This window comes from Solanum pennellii, chromosome 1, assembly GCF_001406875.1.
Source record: "Solanum pennellii chromosome 1, SPENNV200".
NCBI classification, from domain to species: Eukaryota; Viridiplantae; Streptophyta; class Magnoliopsida; order Solanales; family Solanaceae; genus Solanum; species Solanum pennellii.
Window position 1 is genome coordinate 98,407,744 of NC_028637.1, and position 25,081 is coordinate 98,432,824.

Here is a 25,081-nt window from a genome sequence, read left to right on the forward strand (position 1 = left end):
ATATTTTTATTTCTATTTACAAATATTTTTTTCTATTTTTCGCTAACCTCAAACAAATATCTTTAAATAAAATAGGATGGTACCTAATTGTCTTTTTAAACATGTTTTTTCTATGTTTTGCTAATCTCTAACAAATTACTCCAAATAAAATAGGATTAGTACCTAACTATCTTTCTACACATACTTTTTTTCTATTTTTTGATAATCTCAAACAAATTGCTCTAAATTAATTAGGATTAGTACCTAAGTATCTTTCTACGCATATTTTTTTTCTATTTTTTGATAATCTCATACAAACTGCTCTAAATGAAATAGGATTAGTACCTAATTATCTTTCTACACATCACATGTAATACTTACTCAAAAACAAATTACTCTTAACAAAATATGATTAATACCTAATTATCTTTCTACACATCACGTGTAATGCGAACTTAAAATGTTATATGAAAATCCAATATATTTAGTTATTTTTAATACTAATCCCAACTTGTATACTATAATATTTAAACTTCTTTTTTAATTGCACTCAATATATTAAGATAAATACCAAGGAATATATTAATGAAATAATTAATGGAGCGCATAAACCATACTTGCTAATTTAATTGTTCGCTCATAATAATTTAATACTATGTATAAATAGAAAAGACGAAGTCATATAGATTTTAGTATCGTGTTTACTTGCATATGTGTTTTGAACTCTCTTTGTAATTTTGACCGTTGTTATTAATGTACATTTACAAAATTATGATCAGAAACGGAGCTAGAAATTTTAAGAAAGGTTCAAAATCTGAGAAGTAAACATATGAATTAGTGGGAAGGGGTTCGACATCTATTATACATATCTAAAAAATAATTTTAATCATGTATAAATAGTAATATTTTTTCACTGGGGGAGTATGAGTTCATCATACAATGTTTAACTAAAGAAATCATAAATTTTTTAAAATAAATTAACAAATTAGATATTAAATATTCGATATCTATATTGAAATCGGATTACATCGTCACAGTAAAAGGAAGAATTGACAAGTCAGGTGAGCAGGATTAGCAAATCTTGTTGTGGACTCCAATATTTGACTACCAAAATATAAAAAGACATAATTTGAATCACATTTGCCGACTTTACTACTTTTTTGTTTTATTTTGTCATCCCATGGCCTTCAACTTTTTGTAATACAAGTTCTAATAACTTTGATCCCCTCTAGTTCTATTTATTTGTAGTTTTAATTTAACGCAAAAGTAAAAAAAAATAATTAAAAATATAATATTTAGAAAGTCAAAATTAAGTATTCATAAAAAATAGGCGTAACATACATATATATATTTTTTATTTTGGTACACTATTTTAGTTATCTTCCAGGTTAACCCTGTTCATTTTAACCCTTTGAGATTTATTATTTATGTACCATTCAAAGACAGTACTAATTTTTGNCATAAAAAATAGGCGTAACATATATATATATATTTTTTATTTTGGTACACTATTTTAGTTATCTTCCAAGTTAACCCTCTGTTCATTTTAACCCTTTGAGATTTATTATTTATGTACCATTCAAAGACAGTACTAATTTTTGCGATTTATTTAACTTTTTTTTCTTCAATTGTATTTTCATTATTTTGTAAATCGACATGTGTTTGTTAGTTTTCGTAAAAAATAATTATAAATTAACGAACATTCATATATTCAACTTTTTTTTTGAGATTTTTATTTTTTCTATATTTTTTCGAAAGAAAAATAAATGACAAAAGTGATTTGGTTTTCTTTCTTAAAAACATTTCATTAAATTAAATGATATTACATATTCTTTTTTTCATATTAATCAAATTATCTGAGTTTTAAGCAAAATATAATTTTTGTTTTTTGATTTAACTCAATACGAATAAAATAAATTCACATTCAATACGGTTAAAAAAAACTCTTGTTTGTTGCAAATAACATTACTAAAAATATATTAATTTTTTCTTTATTTTTCAAGTTGTACTAAAGCAAATGTTTATATATTTTAAGAAATAACTATTGGCGGACAACATTAATTATAAATAATAAATACTCCACTAAAGAAATATAACATATGTCTATGCAAAAGTATCAAGTGTTTTTCTTTTCCACTTTATATTAAATATATCGTTAGTGTTCAATTTAGACTAAGAAGTCAAATCAAAACATTCGAATATACAATTTAAAATGGATGAGAGAATTATAAAGATGTAATCAAACACAAAAAAATAAAAATAAAAAGTTATTTTTTCTTTAATTACTTCCCCACATTTTTTTTCCTTTACATTTTTATTATGGTCTAGTAGCATAACTCCATGAAATTTGACGAAAATAATTTAAATTGCGGTAAAAAGTTATTATTGTAATTGCAAAAAAAATAAAAAATAAAAATAATTTTCTATGACGGCTCATAATTTGAATTCTAAGAAAAAAATCTTTTCTGATTTTTATATATTCAAATCTCTTTTAATTTTTTTTTTTTTTAATATTTAAAACAAGTTGTTGAAGAATAACAAAACCAATTGACCCATTGTTAATTAGTGTCATTAAATTTTAGTACTAAATAATTAATTAAAATTGCCAGAAAAGGAATATCTAACTATGAAAGGCAATTATATATATTTAAAGATGATTTTTTTTTAAAATAAAATAAAATTATCGATCGCCTACTTTGCTAAGATTAATATGTAACTATTTAAGCAATTAATTTATAATTATCACTATATCTTACGAAATTAATAAATTTATTTATGAGAAAGATTTGAATTGATCTTACGTAATTAATCAATTTAATAATCATTATCGTAACACAAACCTTGCAAGCAATCTATATTTTGTCTTGATTATTGATTAATCACTATCTTACCGAAAATTTTCTGATTAGTGGACCCTAATTATCTTTTCTTCTTTAGTAAGTATATATCAAGAATCTTTGTATATATATTTTTTCAAGATAAGAACGTGTACCATATAATATTAAAAATAACAATGTTGCGTTCACTTTTGTAATGACTTTTTCATTTTGATACTTTATATTTAATTAATACTTTAGTTTAATTTTCTCTGTCAGTTGGTGGATTAAAGTGTTCTAAGAAAATTAGAGGATGAAAGCTCTACCAATTGCCTCTTTGTCAACAAAACTTTAATTATAGTTTTTTTTCTCTCAAATTTCTTCACAACAAATAAATAAATAAAGTTTCCAAATATTTGGAGAATTTTGAATATTGTGTGGTTAATCATAATGGATCGTTTAGTAAAGTGTATTAACATAATTAGAAAAGTAATGCATTAATCTTGAGTATTATTAATATTTTTCTTTTTGGTACTCTTTTCCAACCTTTAGTTATACTCCCTCCGTTCACAATTTTCTGTCAGGTAAGGTCATGCACTCCCGTTAAGGAAAATTTAATATAAGTTGTAATTTGATTAATATAATTTTACTATATGAAGAATATCAAAATTTACGTAATTTTTCAATTGAACAAAATGGAGTAATTATAAAGGGGCAGAATTGGAAAAAAATGACTAATATTTTTTTGATTGTTTCATTTGACAATTAATCTTCAATATCTATTTTTAGTATAAAAAAATTGTGGACGGAGGGACCACTCTCTATTGTATATTAAAGTGTGTATTGCAAATACAAATGATTTATAGGTATTGGCAATACAATGATTTTAATGCATGCATTAAAATGTTTAAAGATGCAATTGCCCCTTAAATATTTTTTTTTACATTTTTTTTACCATAATAGTAGAGGGTTCTTAGTAAATTATTTTCTTATACAATTTACGCTATTATTTTTATATATCAAATCAAATAATGCATAAAAATAATTTATGTATAACTAATTCAATAACATATACTATTTATGAATTTGGAGAAGATCAAATGTACGAACAGTATTGCTTGTTTTGTGAGGTAAAACTAAGTATTTTTAAAATAATATTACGATACAAAGAACAAATGAAGAAAACTATGTGACTATTGAATAAAATAGCCTCAACCTTCTCCACATAAAAAATATGACAAGACTCAATTGCTAATTAGGGTCCGAGCCATCTGGTACGAAAGAGGTTTATTCGAACTTTTTTTATCAGAAAATTATATTATTTATATATGATCAAAATATTTTTATCTGTATATATAGTAAATGTTAAATACTTTCGACTTCTTCATATATCTATTTCTATAAATTTTGAACTCTCTTATTAAAAATTTTAGCTTCACCTCTACTAACTAGACTTCTGCGGAAAAAGGTCCCCTCATAATATTCGATTTAATTGTTATTTTCTTATGTGAAGTTGTGAATAATTAAATTAATTTGGCAAATAAAAAATTGTCACAATTTTGTCGGTTTACTTTTTAGAATAATTTTAATGTGGTAACTAACATAAATAAAATTAAAGAAGTATCAATACATGTAAACACTTCAGATTTAATATTATTTAATGTAAGATTTTTTTAATAAAAAAATTAACAAGAAAAATATTTTTTTATTTATAAATATGACATTCATTTACTACACCATTAAAAAGTATTAATTGGACAACATAGTAATGGAGAGGATCTTTTCATGTCTTCTATCACACGAGAATAAGAAATTGACAATTCGATATACTTAATGCATTAAAATAAAAGGTTTAAATGTCTCTATAAATATACTAACAAAATACCTAATTTGGATGTAGATTTTAGCTTATTTAATTAATTATATGTAACATTTCAACTAATTTTTTGACTTGAGGTGTAAATTATAGTATATATGTCTTATATCACACATTTATTGTCATACAAATGTTGGTGATATGACTTCACCATGCAATTAGAAATTAGTTCATTATATTTCATCATTATAACTTCTTAACAAACTCATCTAACTTTTAACTTTATTCTTATGATAACTTAACATCAAAATATTAAAAGGAGTATTATCATCAATAATAGTCTCAATTTTTGTTTTTATTTGAGTGTACGTAGCAACACTCATGTTGGTGTTAAGTCAATTTTGTATTATTTGGGAAATATTGAAAAAAGTTGTTTAAAAAAATATATTCGAAGTGCATAAATAATTTTTTCCCTATTTAGTTAAGGTGTGAATTGAGAAGATAAAGATGAGTTTTTGTGTTTATATATGAAAATACATTTCTAGTTCATAAAAAATTGAAAAAGAGAGTCTTTTCCAATGCGCTAATTATTGTTGCTTGATTTTGGCTTCGACTTTGATTTCAGCTTCAGTTAAATGATTGATTGATATGTTTTTTCGAATCAAATTACATTTTTAATATCTGTTAATTTTTTTCACCTTCGTACGTTGAAACTCAAAACCCCGGACATTTTTGAAAGTCTCTCCTCTCCCCTCCTTCATGGCTATCTATATATAGTTTTGAAAGCGCACACAAATAAATCATAAATTTCTTATCTATTTTATGTTTGATTGTTTCGAACATCACTACTAAAAATTACTATATTTAACTATAAACTTCATTGTCGGTCCATCGTTATTTTACTCATAGCTAAAAAAAATTTGACGCTTATTGGTCTCTAAATAATATTAGCAGTAAATTTTACTGTTTAACTATAAATATCTTTTTTTTTTCCTTCAAAATATAGAAAGATAGAAACAAATATGTCCAAACACAATTTAAACTTTTAATTATTTTTTTTAAAATCTTACTTTATTAATATATATTTTAATTTCAATCTAATATCATCCAAACTTGTACACATACATATTTTTTTAATGTAAAATAATGTGGTAAATATTAAAAAATTTAAAGTGGAGGGTAAAAACTAGTTAAGGCAAAGGGCAATAAAAGCATCTCCGACAAAAAAGCCAAAAGATGAGAGGCTCAGAGTGACAGAAGGCCTAAATGTAACCCTACCTTTGTCTAAAACCATAACAACAAAAAATTACTAGATTCCTATATCATACCCCTCTCAATGTAAAAAAAAATTTTCCGATTAATTTAAATTTATATCATAATATTTAAACTACGAATTATAATTTTGATTAGATTTGAAATAATTTTATTCATCTCATTATAAAATGATTTACGATTTTTTCTGCTATTATCAAATATTAACTTAGCCCCACCCTTAGACTACCCCCACTCTACCCTACCTAGTACCAAATATAATTAAGTGAAACAAAATTTAAATGAGATTTTTCATTTTATGATTTAGTTACATACTATTATGAAACTCTTGGAATAAGCACAGTAAAATGATGGTATTTTCAACATACTAGATTTTGTGTTGTTGTTGCTTAATTAAAAAAAAAAGTTTTAGTTTAAATCTTTAGTTCTTTCATTTACTGAGAATTTAATAGCTATCAACTTGAGTTGTGAAGTGTGAGAGCTCGAGATAACGGGAAAAGAATAAACAAGATGTGGTGCTTTGTCTCAACTATCAAGAGTAGAAAGATATCAATTTGAGATGATTGAAATCCATTCACTTTTATAAATCTCTATTTCGAATCCTATGAGAAGGAAATCCTAAATCGACAAATACAACTTAACCATGTTATTATTTATATAATATATTTACTACTAATTGTTATTTATATTAATATTTTAGATTAAGATTCACTATTAGACTCGAAAAATATCAAAAAGAAATAATTTTTTTTTAATTCAACTAACTTTGAGTATTTGATTCAACATGGGTAGCTTTATTGAATTCCTCCCCCTTCTTTGGTTGAAAACTTAAGAAAGAGATGGAAAAAGGAGGGATTACTATTTTAAATTTGAAACTTCCAAAATAATAAAATAAAATATTTGCTAGCCCCACTTTTCAAATAAATATAAAAATCTTATATATACTCCCTAAAATGCAGTCAACCACCAAAAAAAAAGAAAAGAAAAGATAAAAATATAAATTTTCATTTCCCTCCAATAAATTACAAAATTGATATTTAGAAGGAAAAAAAGAAAAAAAGGNTTTCAAATAAATATAAAAATCTTATATATACTCCCTAAAATGCAGTCAACCACCAAAAAAAAAAAAAAGAAAAGATAAAAATATAAATTTTCATTTCCCTCCAATAAATTACAAAATTGATATTTAAGAAGGAAAAAAAGAAAAAATATTTATGGTAATTGATATGACTATAGATCTACTGTACAGGCAACTGCCCGACATTAACGGTGTTGAGACTCGAGATTGACCAAGAAAAAAGATAAAAATGGAGCTGAAAAAAGAAGCATAATTTATTTAAAAAAATAAAAAAGATAAAAGAGAGAGAGAAGGAGAAAGAAAAGGACAGACAGAAGAGAGAACCAATAATCATAACAATTATACATAAAAAAAAAAAAAGTAAACACAAAACATTTTTTTGTATAGTTTTACAGAGAGAAAACAAAAAACAGAGGAGGAGGAGGAGGAAGAAGAAGAAGAAGAAGAGTTGGTTTCACGTTTGTGGGGTTTTGTGTTTTTGCTGTGTTTGAAGAGATCTCTTTCAGATCAGAAGCTTAAAGGGTCATAAAAGATAACCTCGTAAGGATTTATTTTTTCTTTCTGATCTGCATGTTTTGAAATCCCCCATTCTTTTCTTTTTGTTTTTTTCTTTGGTGGGGTTGTTTCAGGTTAGGTTCTTAAGCTGAAAGACTTTAGCTTTTTGGTAATTTTGGTTGTTGTTCATTTTTCTTTGTGTATGGACACATTTTATTATGTGGGTGTTTGAGTTTTGTGGTAAAGATTGAATTTTTATGGTTGAAATCTTGGAAAATGGAAGTGGGGTTTGAACATGAGGGATTTTAGGGTGTTTTTCTTTCTTTCTGAGCTAATTCTGTTTATGGGGTTGAGAGTTTGGTTCATTTTTATTTTTATTTTTGTGGGTGTTTGAGCTGTGGGAATTTTGCCTTCATGTTTATGGCTTTTTTTTTCTTCCTTTTTTGTTTTGCATAAGAGTTTGAAGTTTGTTTTGTTGTTATGTATTTGAGCAATTTGGTGCATATGTTGGAGGCATTGAGGGTACGAGATTGGGTTGATCCCTTTTTTCTTTTTTTGTTAAAAAATTTCTCCTTCATTTTCTTCTGGTTTTCAAGGGTGGGCTATGTTTTTATGTGTTTACTGAAGGGGTTGTTTAGGCTGTGTTTCTGTTGGTTAGAAGATTATTACTTCCTTTTCTTTTGCTCCAGAGTTTTCACATTTCTGATGGATTTGAGCATTTGGTTCTGCAAATTTGGATAGATACATTTATTCCTTCTATTATCTTTCTTTTGTGCACCCAGAGTTTTGTGAATTGTGAGGCTTTTTTCCTTATGCAATATTCAGATTCAGAGATTAGTTTCTTTTTCATGTCATGAGCTTTTTCATGATTGGAATTAGACATTTGGGAGTCTTCTTTCTTTAAGTGTGGCCTCCCTAGAAAAATATTGTGGCACTTTGCATTCTGAGGTGGTTAGGATATTCTCCTGATCTCTCTCTTTCTTGCAAGTTCTTTCCCCTTTTAGTTCTGTAAATTTTCCAATTCTAAGATATTTTTGGGGCCTTGTAACATTGTGGTTTGCTCTCCAATTTTAGAGTTTGAGAGGTAACATATAGGGTTAGATTATCTCTACCTCAAAGACTTTGTTTGTCGGGCCATGTCATTTTCGTAGGGGGATTAGATTCTTTCATATGTAAAGTTGGTCGCTATATAAATGCTAATTCCTGATATGAGGGAAGAAGTACTTTCTTGAATTTTGAAGAACTTCTCTTTCGATTCAGAAATATATTCTTGATTTGCTAGGTAGATGCTAATTCTTCGGACTGCTTTACTGAAACGAAATAAATGAACTATTGGGATCTAAAAGCAGGTCGCTGGAGACTCCTGTTGTTTCGTTATTTTTTGCTTGCACCTTTACCTTAATGCTTCCGAGTCCTAACTGTGATTACTATATTGATGGAAATATTTTGCCTGATCAGCTGAACATTTTCTGTCCTCAGAAAACTAAATATGTTTTTCTCTGGACTAAGGTCTGAGCTTGTAACATTATCACTTGGTTTGTTGAATGGATTGATCTCCTCACCTAAAGCTTAAGCTATTAGATAGAAGATGCATTTATTTGCTTATAGATCTGCAACATGGTTTATTTGACTCCATAATGTGCCAAATGTTGTCGACGGGGACATCATTTTGGGAATCATTGGAATAATATTTGTCTGAATTCTTGATACAGTTGCATTTCTTGACTTCTAGAATATTTCTGGGGACTTCGTTCTTTCTTCTTCCTTTTGGGGTTAGCAATGTATGTGTTACGCTTTATTTAGTTATTTGTTTATCTTTTTGGGTTTGTGATCAAACAATGAAGTGTGTAATGACTTTATTTCTGCATGTCCTGTAGTCCTTTCATCTGTGATCACAAGTTATAAGTGTATCTACCCTTGAGGGATTGCATTTTTAAGCTTTTATTCTGTATATTTCTTCTTGCAGGTGATGGGGAGAGACGTTACAGGTTTACGTTCTGATAAGAAACCTACTGTTAAGCCAAATGGTGTCACCCATGGTGCAGTCCATGTTGCCCCCAGAATTGCCAAGGAAAGGGTTGAAGCAAAGGAGTTTGAGGCAGAGGATCACACTGCAAATGGCACACATGTGGAGGAATCCCATGAGAAGCAGGATGTACTATCTGTGAAAAGCACCAACTGTGAACCTGACCCGATTGAGGGAAAAATTACGAAGACTGAGGCTGTGAAGTCCAGTGACAAGAAGTTGGGCTCACCAATGAAACCTTCATCTGATTCTACTGCAGCAACTGAAAGTCCAGCCCCCCCAGTTATGAATTCATCAGGGAATGAATCTGAAAATCATGAAAACACTCAGACTGTTGATGCTGGCTCGAATTGTTCATCAAAGTCCATCGATCTGCAGTCTCCTATGACTTCACAAAAATTGCATGTAAGATTTTGTTGCTTTAAATTGATACGAACAATCTGGAATATGCTGCAGTCCTTATAGCTGCCTGAAATGAGTTGATGCTTAATGCATAACTTCTCACTCCTCTATAAATATGTCAAGATTTAAATTCTATGATGCTATCTGGATGCTTAGTGGGAAACTCCAAACTCATCACCACGTAAACAAAATAGGCTTAAATTTTGATGTTGATATCACAGTAGCATTAACTGGGTATCTTCAGCAAATCATGACTCAGGTTTTGCCAAAAAATAGATAGAATGATTTTGGATTGCAACTTAAGTGAGTTAGTCACTGAATGAAGAACGACAAAAAGAAGTCGGCTGCAGCAAGCAGAACGATAATTTACTGCAATCTGTACCGAATGCATATTCAGTATCTTGTTTGAATTTATCAGGCTTCCATACTACTCGTATTTCAGTCTTTTGGTNAAGTCGGCTGCAGCAAGCAGAACGATAATTTACTGCAATCTGTACCGAATGCATATTCAGTATATTGTTTGAATTTATCAGGCTTCCATACTACTCGTATTTCAGTCTTTTGGTTTTCATTATTTCACACCCTTCATAACTCTATATAATACTTGTATCTCCTCTGATGTCATGTAATTCTTGTGCCCTTATGATCAGACCACTGACCTTGAGAATCCTTTATCTTGTTGCAGCAAAATTCTCCCATGATGACAAGGAAGTTGCGGATGCAGGATGAAGATGATAATTGGTCTTTGGCTTCCTCGTATCCTTTTATTGAACTTCTAATTCCTCTTTTTGCAGACTTCACTATCAAAAATATCTGTTTTTTTCCTTGTTCTTCTGGGAAATCTTCCTTATCTTTCATAGAACTGCAGCTTCTGTGCGGACAGTTAGGTCCAAGGTTACTGTTCCTGTAGCTCCAACATTTAAATGTTCTGAACGCTCAGCGAGACGTAAAGAGGTATTTTCCTGAAACTTGAATGAAATTCTTGTTCAACCTAAGCTCCTCTCCCCGTTCATAATTAACTTGTAATTGTGCTTTGTTTTCTCAACAAACATTGCTATCTCAATCTTTCTCATTTTATTATCTAGTATTACACAAAGCTAGAGGAAAAGCACAAAGCTCTGGAGGCGGAGAAACAAGAATATGCAGCCAGAACAAAGGTATTATGTTGTAGCATGCATGGATTTGTTTCTCACAACATTTTGATTGCCCCAACTTTTAGGCCTGGTGGGGACAAAAATGACATGTTGTGAAGTAAGATAATTGACCCCTAACTTATTCTCTACAATTCTAGGAAGAGGAAGAGGCAGCAATTAAACAGCTTAGAAAGGCCATGTCCTACAGAGCAAATCCAGTTCCTAATTTTTACCGTGAAGGGCCACCTCCAAAGGCTGAACTTAAGAAGGTACTCTTCACGTATATATATACTTTGTTTATAGTTGGAAGTTGGTTCCTATTGCTAATATTTTTCCTTCTATCCTGTATAAGAAACTTGTCCAATGAAGGCAAGGCTTTGGCTAGCATAAAATATGAATGACCAATTTTCTAACTTCAATGCCATGTGATAAATCACAGTTACAAATGTTGATGCCTCAAAAAGGATTTCAGAAGATAAAACATGATGATGCTAGTTAGTGCAATCAATTGTGGAATGCATGTGTTCTATGTGCATGTTTAGTCTATGTTCGAAAGCGATGGTATTAGACATAACTGAAGCAACTTGACTCTATAAATGGCATATTTTGAATGTAATTTAGACCTAAATGTGTCTTCTACTCCCTAAGTAATTGATCAAACAATCATGCAACAATCTTGAATTCTGTTTTTTTCTGATGTACTAGATTGAGTTTGTATCCTTGTAAGCAAATAAAAATGTTCCTGCTTTGCATGCAGCTGCCAGTCACTCGTGCGAAATCACCAAATCTAACCCGTAGAAAGAGCTGTAGTGACGCAGTCGGAGCATCTCCTGAAGAAAAGAAAGCTTCTGCAAGGGGTCGTCACAGCATTGGTGTTTACAAACAAGGCAGTCCTACCCCACCCACCCCCAAAAGCAAAGATCGTGTGAGTGGTCGAATCAGTAATGGAACTCCTAGAGTCAAAGAACCTACAAAGTTGGTGAAAGCAAAAAAGGAATCCCCTTTGAAGGAGATGAAGGAAACACCAATTAAGGAGATAAAGGAAACTCCAATTAAGGAGATAATAAAGGAAACTCCAATAGCAGAGTCAAATGGAACTCCAATGAAAGAGACAGATGAAGCTCTGGTTAAGGTGACAAACATAGCTTCTGTCAAGGAGATAAAGGAAATTCCCGTCTTAGAGACGAAGGAGGCTTCTGATACAATGGCAGAGCAAGTGTCTGAAGAAACTGCTGCTCAATCATGAGCATTGAGCTATTAGTCTTCTTTTTCATTTCCTTTTTCTTTTTCTTTGTAGTTTATCATCGAATCGAGATGTTCCAGGCAAGGTCAAATTGGCCTTTGTCCTTTCTTCTCGGCAATGACTTGTTGAAGTGATGCTTTGAAACTGTGTTGTATATTATATGTAATTTTCATTTGGTACATATGTTACATAGAAAGAGACTCCTGTTGAACATTTTGTTTATAAACATAACTTTAAGAACAGTTTGGCTGGGTTGTCTTGCTGTTTCCTTGCCCATCTACTGAGTGACTAGTACTCTATATATCTCCAAAAGATGGCTGGACAGTTTGTGCTCAACGACACTCGGTTAGTGAATTGCTATGTTCCCATCTTCCTCTTCTGTTCAAAGGGATTCATATTAAACGAAAAAATGCATGATATGTGTTTTATCAAACATTTATCACTTCATGATTAATATAATACTATTGTTTGGTCTGTACTACAAACTTGGTAGGAACAGATAGCAATCAGTTACTTTCTTCTATAAAATGATATACTTTTTGCCTATTTGGTACAATTTAGAAAGAAAAAAATCATCATTTCATAAGGATATAATCATAAAGGTTGTTGCTTTGTAGGGTACTTTTGTGGCATAATTTGCTCAGGTGAAATGATTCTTGTTTTGACATGCTGTTATCAGTCACTCATTACAAAAATAATATGTGAAACAGTAGACTGTAGAGTGAAGAAGCAGCAAGAGTCCAGTGGTGGGCGCTAAAGGGTACAATCAAATTAGTGTTTCAGTAAAAGCTACCATGGAAATATGTTGCGACATGATTAGTGATGATTCATGTAATCGATTTTAGTTAACTTAAAATTTAAGCATTCTAGTTGTTATTGATGTAAGATAAAGCTTATAATCACTTTTTTCTTCTGGAATATACTATGTCTAATAAGTTTGATTATTCTACTTAAATAAACAAATCAATTTCTCATAAAAATTTGAAAAAAGCAGTTAAGTTAATCATATAAAACATAACATTCTTTTAATTATAAACACATCAATCATTCAATCTTAAGTAGAAAATACTTGAGGTCTTATGACTACTAAGGCGAATGCGTATGATTAAAGAAGATTGAAATATTTTATATGATTAACACAACATCATAATTGTAGAAAGAACTATCAGAAAAATTCTAACTATCTCATTGGAACGGAGTGTTTATTTAAAAACGAAAAGAAAATGACATATTTTATGTGATTAATTTAACAACTTATTAATAATGGATAACACATACAAAAAATATTCGGAATATTTAATTGGAACACTTTGTAAGTGTTTTCATTAAAAAAGGGAACTTTTTTTTAGTAGAACAAGATAATGTACAAGTTGCTATGCACACTGTACAACTCTAAACAAAAGCATAATCTTAATAGCCAAAAATTTCCAATAGGCCCAAATCTCGCTGCTGCGATCTTGCAAAACTAGCTCAAAAATCCCAAATTGGTGGCAATTTTTTCCACTTCCAATGGACTGTCAATGGCTATTTCCATGAGGAATCTTGAAAAAGTTGCAATCTTTAAGCCTTCTGAGCACACAATTCCACTGCTCAACTTCAAGGGCTACCAACTCCTCAACAGCGCCGCCACCCAGTTATCCTCTGTCGATGATGACCAACAAGAGGCAAGCCTACGAGGAAGATTTAGAAGAAGAGAGCAAGCCTTCTGTCTTTTTGGTAGCTCTCTGCCCTTGTCTCGTTTGTTTCATTCTCTTGCTCATTGTAGTATCCATTTTTCTCATTGTCAAGTTTCATCTCTTTTGCCACACCCCACTTCACTCTGTTTTTTTCAAGAAAAGTTGTCATTGAGTAATCCCAGAAGAATTTGGCCTCTTTTGCCAAAAGGGTGTTTTTATGTTACCAATAGTCACCCAGATGTGAAGTTCTTGGAGTTGAATACTAAGAAATTTAGCACTGTACAAACTTCAATCTGTAATTCTCAAGGGAAGTTGTTATTTAGTAATTCCAGAAAGATTTCGCCTTTTTCGTCAAAAGGGTATTTTTATTTTACTGGTATTAATTCGAATTTGAGGTTGAGTTGTAGGGGAATTTGTAGCTGTGTAGATAATGATGGTGAGTTAGAAAGTGATAATGATGTTGAAACTGAGAGTGATGAGAGGGTGGTGGAGTCGAAGGCGGATCCTAAAGAGGTGGAACGGGTGTGTAAGGTTATTGATGAGTTGTTTTCGTTAGATCGGAATATGGAGGCTGTTTTGGATGAATGTGGGATCAACTTAAGCCATGATTTGGTAGTAGATGTGTTGGAGAGGTTCAAGCATGCTAGAAAACCAGCATTCAGGTTCTTTTGTTGGGCGGCTATGAGGCCAGGGTATGCTCATGATTCAAGAACGTATAATGTAATGATGGCAATACTTGGAAAGACGAGGCAGTTTGAGACTATGGTTTCAGTTCTTGAAGAAATGGGGGAGAAAGGTTTGCTTACAATGGAGGCATTTTTGATCTCCATGAAAGCATTTGCTGCAGCAAAAGAGCGGAAGAAAGCTATTGGGATGTTTGAGTTGATGAAGAAGTATAAGTTTAAAGTTGGGGTGGAGACAATCAATTGTTTACTTGATGCCCTGGGAAGGGCAAAGCTTGGGAAAGAAGCACAATTATTGTTTGAGAAATTGGAGCATAGATTCACACCAAATTTACAAACATATACGGTTTTGCTCAATGGTTGGTGTAGGGTAAAGAATCTGATGGATGCTGGTAAAGTGTGGAATGAGATGATTGATAAGGGTTTTAAGCCTGATATTGTCGCCCATAACACAATGTTGGAAGGGCTGTTAAAGTGTAAAAAAAGGTCTGATGCGATCAGGCTGTTTGAGGTTATGAAAGCAAAGGGTCCATCACCTAATACAAGAAGTTATACGATCTTGATCCGGGATTTGTGTAAGCAGGGTAAGATGGATGAAGCAGTTGCCGGTTTTGAGGAAATGCTTAGCTCTGGATGTGAGGCAGATGCTGCAACATNTGCGATCAGGCTGTTTGAGGTTATGAAAGCAAAGGGTCCATCACCTAATACAAGAAGTTATACAATCTTGATCCGGGATTTGTGTAAGCAGGGTAAGATGGATGAAGCAGTTGCCGGTTTTGAGGAAATGCTTAGCTCTGGATGTGAGGCAGATGCTGCAACGTTTACCTGTTTGGTAACAGGCTTTGGAAACAAAAAGAGGATGGATAAAGTCTTTGCCTTGCTGACGGAGATGAAAGAAAAAGGATGCCCACCTGATGCAAGGCTGTATAATGCACTGATCAAATTACTAATAAATCGACGAATGCCAGTTGATGCAGTTACTTTGTATAAAAAGATGATCCGAAATGGAATTCAACCTACTATTCACACTTACAATATGTTGATGAAATCATTCTTCATGACAAAGAACTATGACATGGCTCATGCAACTTGGGAGGAAATGAGCCTGAGGGGTTGCTGTCCAGACGAAAATTCTTACACCGTCTTCATTGGAGGGCTTATAGGGCAGGGGCGATCTATGGAGGCTTGTAAATACTTGGAGGAAATGATAGACAAAGGCATGAAAGCACCTCAACTTGACTACAACAAATTCGCTGCTGATTTTTCTCGGGGTGGTAAGCCTGATATACTGGAGGAGTTGGCTAAGCGGATGAAGTTCTCTGGAAAGTTTGAGGTCTCAAGTCTCTTTGCTAGATGGGCTGAAATGATGAAAAGTAGAGTAAAGCGTAGGGATCCCAGCTGATGAGCAATGCAAACAAATTCTGTCCTGGCAGTTGAATTTTATGTTCTCGATAATGCAGATGAGAGGATCACTAACCAACCAGTAAAGAGACAATCAGTGACAACGGAATGTCAGTTTTTGATCTCAGCCATACCATACAAGGTCTGAATACGAAAATTCATTCTTATTCCTGCTGTAAATTCCTCTTGTCACAGAACATCTTGTTTTTCATACGTTTTACGTTTACCTAGTTCATCATCTGTTCTTCTGCATTCATTAGGCTTCTTGGTGATTCAAAGCGTGTTTATATTCTTGTGGCTGTAGTATGTTTCACTGTACTTACTGGAACAACAGAACACTGAAATCATATCTGTTGGCAAAAAAAAGACTCAAAGCTATACTTTTGTTCTTTCAGGATCTCACATTGCAGCCATATATGTTTAGTTGCTGAGAAAATAGCCAAATGCCCCTAAGCTAGTACTCAATTCTCAGCTACACACTTATACTTTACGGGATCCTATTATCCCTTGAATTTTTTATTTTTGATATTTTGTGACCCTTAAATACCGACCTGTCCAAGAAGGTAAATACACCTCTTGTAGGCGCGTATTAATTCCAACAAAACGAGATAAAATGTCTAAAATTGAATAAAATAGTCCATGTGACAATCTCTCATTGGAGATTATATAATTAATTCATTTTCTTTAATTCTTTCCCTTTTCTTATATCACAAAATTGTTATACTCATTTCATGATTTCTTCAAGTTTTTCTCAAAGTCCTTCAATGGTGATCTTCTAACTAGCTCCTAATCAATTTGTAGCTACTGATTTATGCTTAGTTAAATCATACATTAACCGTTTTTAGTAACAACAGTTACCCAACTCATAAGAAACTTTAATATATAAAGCTCAAAAATGGAGTTCAAGTTTTTTCTTAAACCCCTCGTAATTTCAACAAAATAAAAAAGGTCAAACCACAATGAACCAACAATTATATATTTGAAATTTCACTTTCTCATTTCATTCTTATCAAATTTGATTTTCACTCCCACATTTGTGAATACTTATTTGTTGATTTTTGTTTTTCGATTCGATTTCAAATTGAAAGTTTATGTAGACTAGCTATAGAGTTGTTCTTTTTCTTTAATTTGGTGTTGCGATTGTTTCCTCATTTTCTCTTATTATTCTCTAAATAAATCATTAGGATTTTGGAAAAACAATCTCTATTTGAACGCATTTTTTGTAAATTTTAATTTCTAGGTTTGATAAAAATGAATACTTTACGTAATTTTACAGAGGATTATGCGTAAAATTTACAAGAAAAAAAAAGAATTTTAAAAATGAATATACAGTTGTTCATCACGTGTGCTGCACAACTTTGACATAAAACTAGTTATGACTTTTTAGGGAGATTATTATTCTATATTTGAATAGTTCAGGCGGTAACAGAATCCCCATAAAGAATAAGTGTGTAGTTGAAAACTGTCTAATAGGTTAAGGGGGCTTTTGACTATTTTCTTTATAGTTGCTTGAACAAGTACTTACAAATTTAGTGTAGTTTCATATTAAAAGGAACATGTATTATTTACGAAAATAATATTTCAAAATTTTTAAATATTAATACGATAATAAGGACCTAGTTCAAAATAGAACCCTTCCTAAAAGGTGGTGGTTGTGTCTATTAGATGATCTTATGATATTTGTAATACATGCATTATTTTATTTATATGAATAAATATACATGCTATTCACCTTTGATTAGTTTTTTAAAAAATAGTCTTCTCTTTAATGCATACTATTTTATAATTTCAATTTTAACTCTTTAACATTGGTCAACTATAAAATTGAATTTATATTTCTTAATTAGCTTAGCTTAAATTCATAAATTTCTTAATGTTCACTTTTTTTTGTTGTTTAAAATTTACTAAACTTACAATTTTTATAACTTTCAAATTAGAAATTGAAAATTAATTCTATAACTTTTAAAAAGTTTAAAATATTATTAAAAAATTAGATAAACTCAATTTTTTTGTAATACTATTTTTTTAAAAAAAATAAATCTAAAAGTACTATGTTACTAACTATTTTAAATCAATGAAGAATACTTACAAAAAATTTAAATTATAATTATACAAAATCTTTATAAGTTAGTAGGTCAATAAACATTTTTAAAACTATTTTTTTAAGAATATAAGATAAAGAAAAATAAAATGGTAGGGGCTGGATTCAAGATTAGAATAAAATTATCGTTGAATTGAGAAAAAAGGATTTCAGAAGATAAAACATGAAAGATGCTAGTTTTAATTGAGCAATGGAATAAAAAAAAATAATTGAAATAAAAAATTTGAGCTGTGGAACAAAATAAAATAAAATTACATGTTTGATAATTTTCCATATTTGTTATTTTTTGCTAATTAAATTTTAGGAAACTTTGGTAATCTTTTCCGATACAAAAAATGGATAACTATATGTATGTATACATATTATACTTTACCGTAACTACCTTTTCATCTACGTTACAATAAGCTAGGGTTATTTGTTCATTTTTACGATATTGTTCGATCTTTAGAGGTAATTAACTATCTAGTTATGATGATTCCGTGATATTGAGACGCTAGAGAAGTACAACAAGATTCTTAGAGCCGCGATATTAAAGAAGTAATACGCTAATGTGATTATGAAATCTCAAAAACAAGTTCTTGGAAAAACGTTTGATGAAAAAAAATTGAAGAGGGAAAGAGATAGGGAAGTGGCGCGAATCGCTATTGCAAGTATCAAAAGGACAGTTAGTTTTGATGATAATGAAAAGTGTGTATATTTCGCCCAACATGAGACAATTTTTAGTTGTATAATATACTTATTTCAATCTTATTTACTCTTTAATTAATTAAAATGTATTTGGTTTCAATTTAATTTTGCTGTTCAAATTGGTTAGTCGTTTAGTATTACAATATGTTTTACGATATAAGTGACAATTACACAAATTAAGGAGTATATGAAGTAAAAAGAAAAAACTAAAGGGTTAGGCAAAACTCAATTTATTTTGAATTTGAGTTTTAAATAAATAACGCTAATAAAAGAGATAAATAAAAATTCACTATTCATGGTAAGTTAAGTATATTGTTGTTTTCAGTATCGTGGTAGGATAGAAAAATATTTGTCAAAAAAAAATTAAAATTATTACGGCTTTTATATATAAACATATGCTCATACAAAACTTAAAAAAGGAATCATAATATATATTTTTTCATTTGATTAATTATTTCAAATCAAAACGATCAGAGTCCCATCCTCTTTTAATTCTCCTTCCTTAGTATCACCCGTCTCTCTCCTCTCTCTATCTCTGCCTTCTCTCACTTGCCTCTTTACAATATTAATAAAAATGGTAATAATCAATGACATGAATATAAATGGTAAGTACACATAAATACAATACACAAGACTAAAGATGAATACAAATTCACATGAATACAACTACCATTTGTTACGAATCACAACTATAATTCAATTGTATTCGTTGATACAATTGTATTCGTTGATACAAATTATATTCATTAATATGCTTGACAAAATTGATTTGCATCAATTGCACACAATAATCTTGACACAATTGTATTCACAAATTTCAAATCAATTATATTCGTGGTACAATTATCAGCTAGATATACAATTATCAATCAAATATACAAATCATTTGTATCTATCCCGCCTCATTCCTCTTTCTCCCAAATCTCATTTGTATTTCTCCTCCCTTTTTCAATATCGCTCGTCTCCCTCCTTCAGCAGTGAAAGTACGATTGATTCCGTCGATCGAACGCCTCAATCGAATCACTGTTCGCGACCCAGGATTCCAAAGAGCGGAGCTAAGCGAGGGGCATAGCGATACAGTGTTCATACTCGAGTTGCTCAAATCCAGTAGGAATATCAGGAATAGTAGGATCTAGTAGGAGCTTGCCTTGGAATGCAGTGAGGGAGCAAGAGCTTCTCAGCCCCCTAACCTTTCTCATAACTAGTTTTTTTTAAAAAATACAAATCAATTATAGCAGTGATACAATTATCGATTAGATGTACAAATCAATTATGTCTCTCTCCTCTCTCTCTCCCAAATCTCGTTCGTCTTCCTCCTCCGTTAAATACATAGCTATGAATGATAATAAAAGTTAAAACCAACTATAACTAAAAAAAGCCTAATTATATTTCAAAGTCTTAGTTATTTTTGAAATTTTCTCATATTTAATAAACTAATGTTTGTGGGTATATATTATGATAATATTTACTTAGTTACATATTAAAGGAAAATTATCTTCCATTATATTTCAAAGTCTTTGTCCATGTTTTCTTGTTTTTGGAGAAACTTGACAAGCCAAAGACAGGAGGAACCCATGGCTAGGAGCATCTCATACATCACAGGCTCTCAGCTTCTCTCTCTCAAACGCCGTCCAAATATCGCCATCGTTGACGTCAGGTCATTACAAAGCTCAATTTTCACTTACATAATTTTCCAGATCTCTCTGTTGTATATTTCTGCAAAACCCCATATTGATTTTCTTGCTTCGAATTTGCAGGGATGATGAGAGGAGCTACGATGGGCACATAGCTGGGTCGCTTCACTTTGCCAGTGATACTTTTCTTGATAAAATACCCAGTCTTATTCAAGCTGCAAATGGCAAAGATACCCTTGTTTTCCATTGTGCTCTTAGCCAGGTTTGAATCTTGTTTAGTACTTCTTTTTACTCACTTTTTGATGTTTGTATATCTATTTTCTATTTCCTTAATTGGGTATTTCTGTTTTTGGTTAAAGATTCTATAGTTTGCTGCACAGAGTGTTTTGTTTATCTGCTGTTAATGCATTTCTTTGTGAAGCTGCCCTGGACTAATCTTGTTTCCTAATCTGTTGGAGTGGGTTAGAGTCCCACATTAGGGTGTAAATGGACTAGTGATCTGTTTATATGGATTTGACAATCCTTCCCTCTTGAGCTATATTTTGAGATTGGGTTAGAGTGTCATATCTTTACATGATATCAGGGTCAAGTCCATCCTTGTATGAGTTTGGTAGGGGGTTGTTAGAGTAAGTTAGCGTCCCACGTTAGTTGGATAATGTACTGGTGATCCTCCCCACTTGAGCTAGCTTTTGGGTTGAGTTAGGCTTTTGAATTTTGAATTAGTCAAAGCTATGGGAGTGAAGATTTTGTACGATTTCAACTGCTTCTCTGAAATATTAGACAGTGTTTGTAGTCCTGAAATTAGTTATAGTGCTTGGAGGAGATCCGAGGTTCGGTTAACATGTAATATGCCAGAAATTTCTGGACTCCCTTAGTGAATTCTTAGACTAAAAGTAATCAAGCCACTGGTATCTTTTTCTCTTTGCTGAAAGCACATTATGCCTTAGTATAAACCTTCAAAGCTTGGTTTTGTTCTGGAGTTGCTCTGGAGTAACAAGCTTTGAGTCTTCACAAGTCACAAATATCACAACTTTTTCCCCCTAAACACCAAATGGTGGTATTAGGGCTATCGGCTTTGATGGGATTCAAAATTTTGGTTCCTGAAGTTACCTTCTCAATCCAATCTTTGACTGTTCAGATTAATCAACTTACATGTTTGGCATAGGTTTACAGTTTCCGTCCATGAGTTTTACCTACCACCAAAAGCTTTTACTCTTTGGTTAATAGCAAATTAAGGATATATTGTCATCCAACTTCGGATGTTCACTAGACAGTCATTATATTATACATATTTCCGCATGTTTGGAATCTTCAGGAACAAATTGCAGCATTTTTCTCTTTGTAAAAGCTTGAGAGATACTTCTGCTGCACAATGTTTTAATTTCATTTGGTGGGTACAACTTCCGATAAGATATATAGCTCTGTCCTTTACCAATTAACCATTAACTAAAACGTGTTGGCGGTTTTTTTTTTCCTTCCAATAACATTCTGTATTCCTCAATCCGATCTGGAGGATCATTCGAAATTCAGAAGGATTGTGTGGGGGACATTGTTGGGTCATGTGTAAAGCTATGATAAAAAAGTTGATTAAACTTTATTTAGTGGTCTCTTTGGAATGTATATCCATTTCGATAAAGGAGAAGATGAAGCATCTCGAACTTTTTGTGCTAGCATTGGTGGATATGTCATTTGTATCATAAGTTTGCTATATATGTCAATCTCGTGGATGAAGCAACGACTAAAAGTTCAATGAATAAAGTATATAGAAAGATTAGGGTAGACCGTTAGACTAGAGAGATAGAGAAAGGCAAAGTAATATCCTAGATTGTGATTATCAGAAGCATGAAGTTGTAATTTAAAGAGCTGCTAGTCTGGAGTAAACCTGGAAATGAGACAACTGATAGCTGATGGTATCAACTTGTAATTACAACCAATAAGTCTAGAAATAGGAGGTAAAGTTTTAAAATAAGGCTTTCCTTTCTCAAAACTGTGAGAAATAGCAAAAGTTTAAACCCCAAAGGGTCATGTTATGTTAATTCTTGCTTTTGGTTTTTGAAATTGCACTTGTGACCCTATTCTAAGTGTAGTGCACAGGAAGTGCTAACTGAGAGAGAGAGTACTCGTAGACTACGTTAAAGGTATATTGGTGTACAGCATGGTCTAGTAATTAAACAGAGAATGGAGAAGACGAGAGAAACAAATCAATTTTTTTTTGACGACAAGGGAAACCCGCAGCCGTTACCCTTTTGGGTGCGTACAGGGTAAAACCCTGCTCCTATGCAATAGCTCGTAAACCACATAGGAGAGGTAACCCGCACTAGGCAAGCTTGGCACGACGAGCTCGACCCAGAAGGCAAACCCCTTGCTTTCGCTGGCAAGGGGTTTCAAACTTGAGACCTCCAACATGGAAGTCCCAAGCTCAAACCACTGGGCCACCCCGAAGGACCATTTATCTCACATCAGCTGGACATAATCTCATATGTACACACACACAAATACCGCTGTGAAGGAGCATGTCCTATGCACACTCAAGAATCTAATTAGTTATTTTGCTAGTACATAGACAAATAAAGAATGGACGTGTGTAAATACTGTATTTCCATTTCTCATTTATTTTTATGTATAGAACTTGTATAAAACAGCTACAGTGGATAGAAATAGACACAGAAAATTTTCTCCAAGATCTCTTATCTTCTAATTTCCTTAAGGTATAATACTGTACATTGCAAGTTTAATAATACATTACAGATTTACCTCTCCTGTGTTGGTTTGTGAACTATTGTATAGGAGCGGGGGTTTTACCCTGTGCGCACCTAAAGGGTAGCGGTTGCGGGTTTCCCTTGTTATCAATAAAATGATAATACATGTCAGATAAGGATTTTTTCAAAGTTCGAACGAGCAAAAATATCTAATGTTGTCTAGAGGTATGGAATGATTATGTTATAACTTATTTAACTCAAATTCTAACTTTTGTAGTAGTTATGAATATTTCTCATACTTGATTTTCCCTCATAGTGCAAATAGTAGCACTTCCTTTCGGCTTTAATTGATATTAAGCTAATAATTACAAATAGTTACTTTTCTCTTCAACAACTTTTTCTCTACAAAAGTTCTTTCATAATGCAAGAGTGGTATGTGGTTTATCAATTCTCAAAAAAAATAAAATGCAAGAGTGGTATGTTGTTTACCAATTCTCAAAAAAAAATAAAAATGCAAGAGTGGTATGTTAATGGAAACTGAATATTACATCATCTCTTTTTTTGAGAATGGTAACTTGATATTACATCATCTTCAAAAACTATTCATTTAACGTGTTGAATTGTGTCGTACAAGAGGAGAATACTACCTCCTATCCACGTCTCTTGTTTTCACGTATGAATTAACTTATTGAGTTGTGAATGACTATTTTCTAGGTTCGAGGACCAAAATGTGCAAGGAGGCTTGCAGAATATCTAGCTGAATCGAAAGATGATGTGGGAATAAAAAACATTATGGTATTAGAACGTGGTTTTAATGGATGGGAGTCCTCTGGTAGACCAGTTTGTCGTTGCGCTGAGGTCTACTGCAAGGGTCACACTGAACCAGCATAGCTGTATAATAAAAAGGCAGATAAACCATGCTAAAGAAGAGGGGATATATTGTACCCTGATATATAGTTCGATTGATTGTAATATTGTCCTATAAAAGGATTCTATGGAGTTATGATCTGAGAGGCACAAGTGGCTGTTTGGCTGCTCATACATGTATTGCTCATCATTTTGAAAAGAAACCAAACCATGTTATTTTTCAATTTTTATGCTATCTTTTAAATTACTATGTTGACATAATTTTGAATTTCCTTTGTTCATATTTCTTGCTCCTCGGAAATCTCACTTGTGAGATTTTACTGGGTGTGTTATTTCTTGCTCCCTTGTGTCGTATGCCATCTTTGTTATATTCTGCCTAAATTTGTGTGATTTGTACGCGTAAGGTCGTGATCTTATTTTTGTTTTTCTGGGAGTTGTTTTGCCATAAAAGAAATCATTTATATTGAACTGGTAGATTATAAATCACAATAATTAACAATGTTTAATATTTCAAAAAATATATAAAAATTTGTTCTTTCTGAATTTCATTTGTACAACATAAATTGAGATATAAAATGACTTATATTGAAACCATGCTAACACAAACTCCTATATTTACTTCACTTCGGAAAGTGAGATTCTTTTAGAGTAAACTTCTAATTTAGAATGACATTTTGGATAATATTTCTAAATTAGGATCTCATTTTTGTCTAATTTTAAATGAGATTCTTTAAGAGTAAACTTCTAATTTAGAATTAAACTTCTAATTTAGAATGACATTTTGGATAATATTTCTAAATTAGGATCTCATTTTTGTCTAATTTTAAATATACACAATAAAGTCATTCATTTACCATAAATATAGAAATGTTTTATTTATATAAAATAGCCAAAAATCATTTAAAAAAATATATAATGACTATACAATATAGTTTTGCCAAAGTTACAGAAACACACACTAACGATATAATATAATTTGTCAAAGTCGTAGAAAATATACACGGCCTATAAATAAAGCTTATATATACATAAACTATACACTAACTATATATTATGATACACTCCAAAAAATG

The 25,081-nt window shown here is 31.4% G+C and overlaps 3 protein-coding genes across 6 annotated transcripts; all 3 read left to right on the forward strand.

Annotated features, from left to right (window-relative positions):
• The first annotated feature begins 7,271 nt into the window (after positions 1-7,271).
• LOC107008137 (protein WVD2-like 2) lies at positions 7,272-12,522 on the forward strand. Its single transcript, XM_015207060.2, has 7 exons — positions 7,272-7,501; positions 9,423-9,887; positions 10,570-10,640; positions 10,745-10,838; positions 10,970-11,041; positions 11,176-11,286; positions 11,775-12,522. Exons 2-7 carry the CDS (start codon positions 9,426-9,428, stop codon positions 12,261-12,263), a joined length of 1,299 nt encoding a protein of 432 aa, XP_015062546.1. The 5' UTR covers positions 7,272-7,501; positions 9,423-9,425; the 3' UTR covers positions 12,264-12,522.
• A 1,118-nt stretch (positions 12,523-13,640) lies between these two features.
• LOC107008534 (pentatricopeptide repeat-containing protein At3g62470, mitochondrial-like) lies at positions 13,641-16,414 on the forward strand. Of its 4 annotated transcripts, none has more exons than XM_015207619.2 (2): positions 13,641-15,273; positions 15,439-16,414. In XM_015207619.2, exons 1-2 carry the CDS (start codon positions 13,781-13,783, stop codon positions 16,019-16,021), a joined length of 2,076 nt encoding a protein of 691 aa, XP_015063105.1. In that variant the 5' UTR covers positions 13,641-13,780; the 3' UTR covers positions 16,022-16,414. The 4 variants fall into 4 exon arrangements, with proteins under 4 accessions (XP_015063105.1, XP_015063104.1, XP_015063103.1 ...); XM_015207618.2 differs by having other exon boundaries at positions 13,641-15,259; positions 15,425-16,414; XM_015207617.2 differs by having other exon boundaries at positions 13,642-15,120; positions 15,286-16,414.
• A 3,885-nt stretch (positions 16,415-20,299) lies between these two features.
• On the forward strand, positions 20,300-24,289 carry LOC107007814 (dual specificity phosphatase Cdc25). The gene is made up of 3 exons (XM_015206612.2): positions 20,300-20,465; positions 20,566-20,704; positions 23,856-24,289. Exons 1-3 carry the CDS (start codon positions 20,332-20,334, stop codon positions 24,030-24,032), a joined length of 450 nt encoding a protein of 149 aa, XP_015062098.1. The 5' UTR covers positions 20,300-20,331; the 3' UTR covers positions 24,033-24,289.
• The last annotated feature ends 792 nt before the right edge of the window (positions 24,290-25,081 follow it).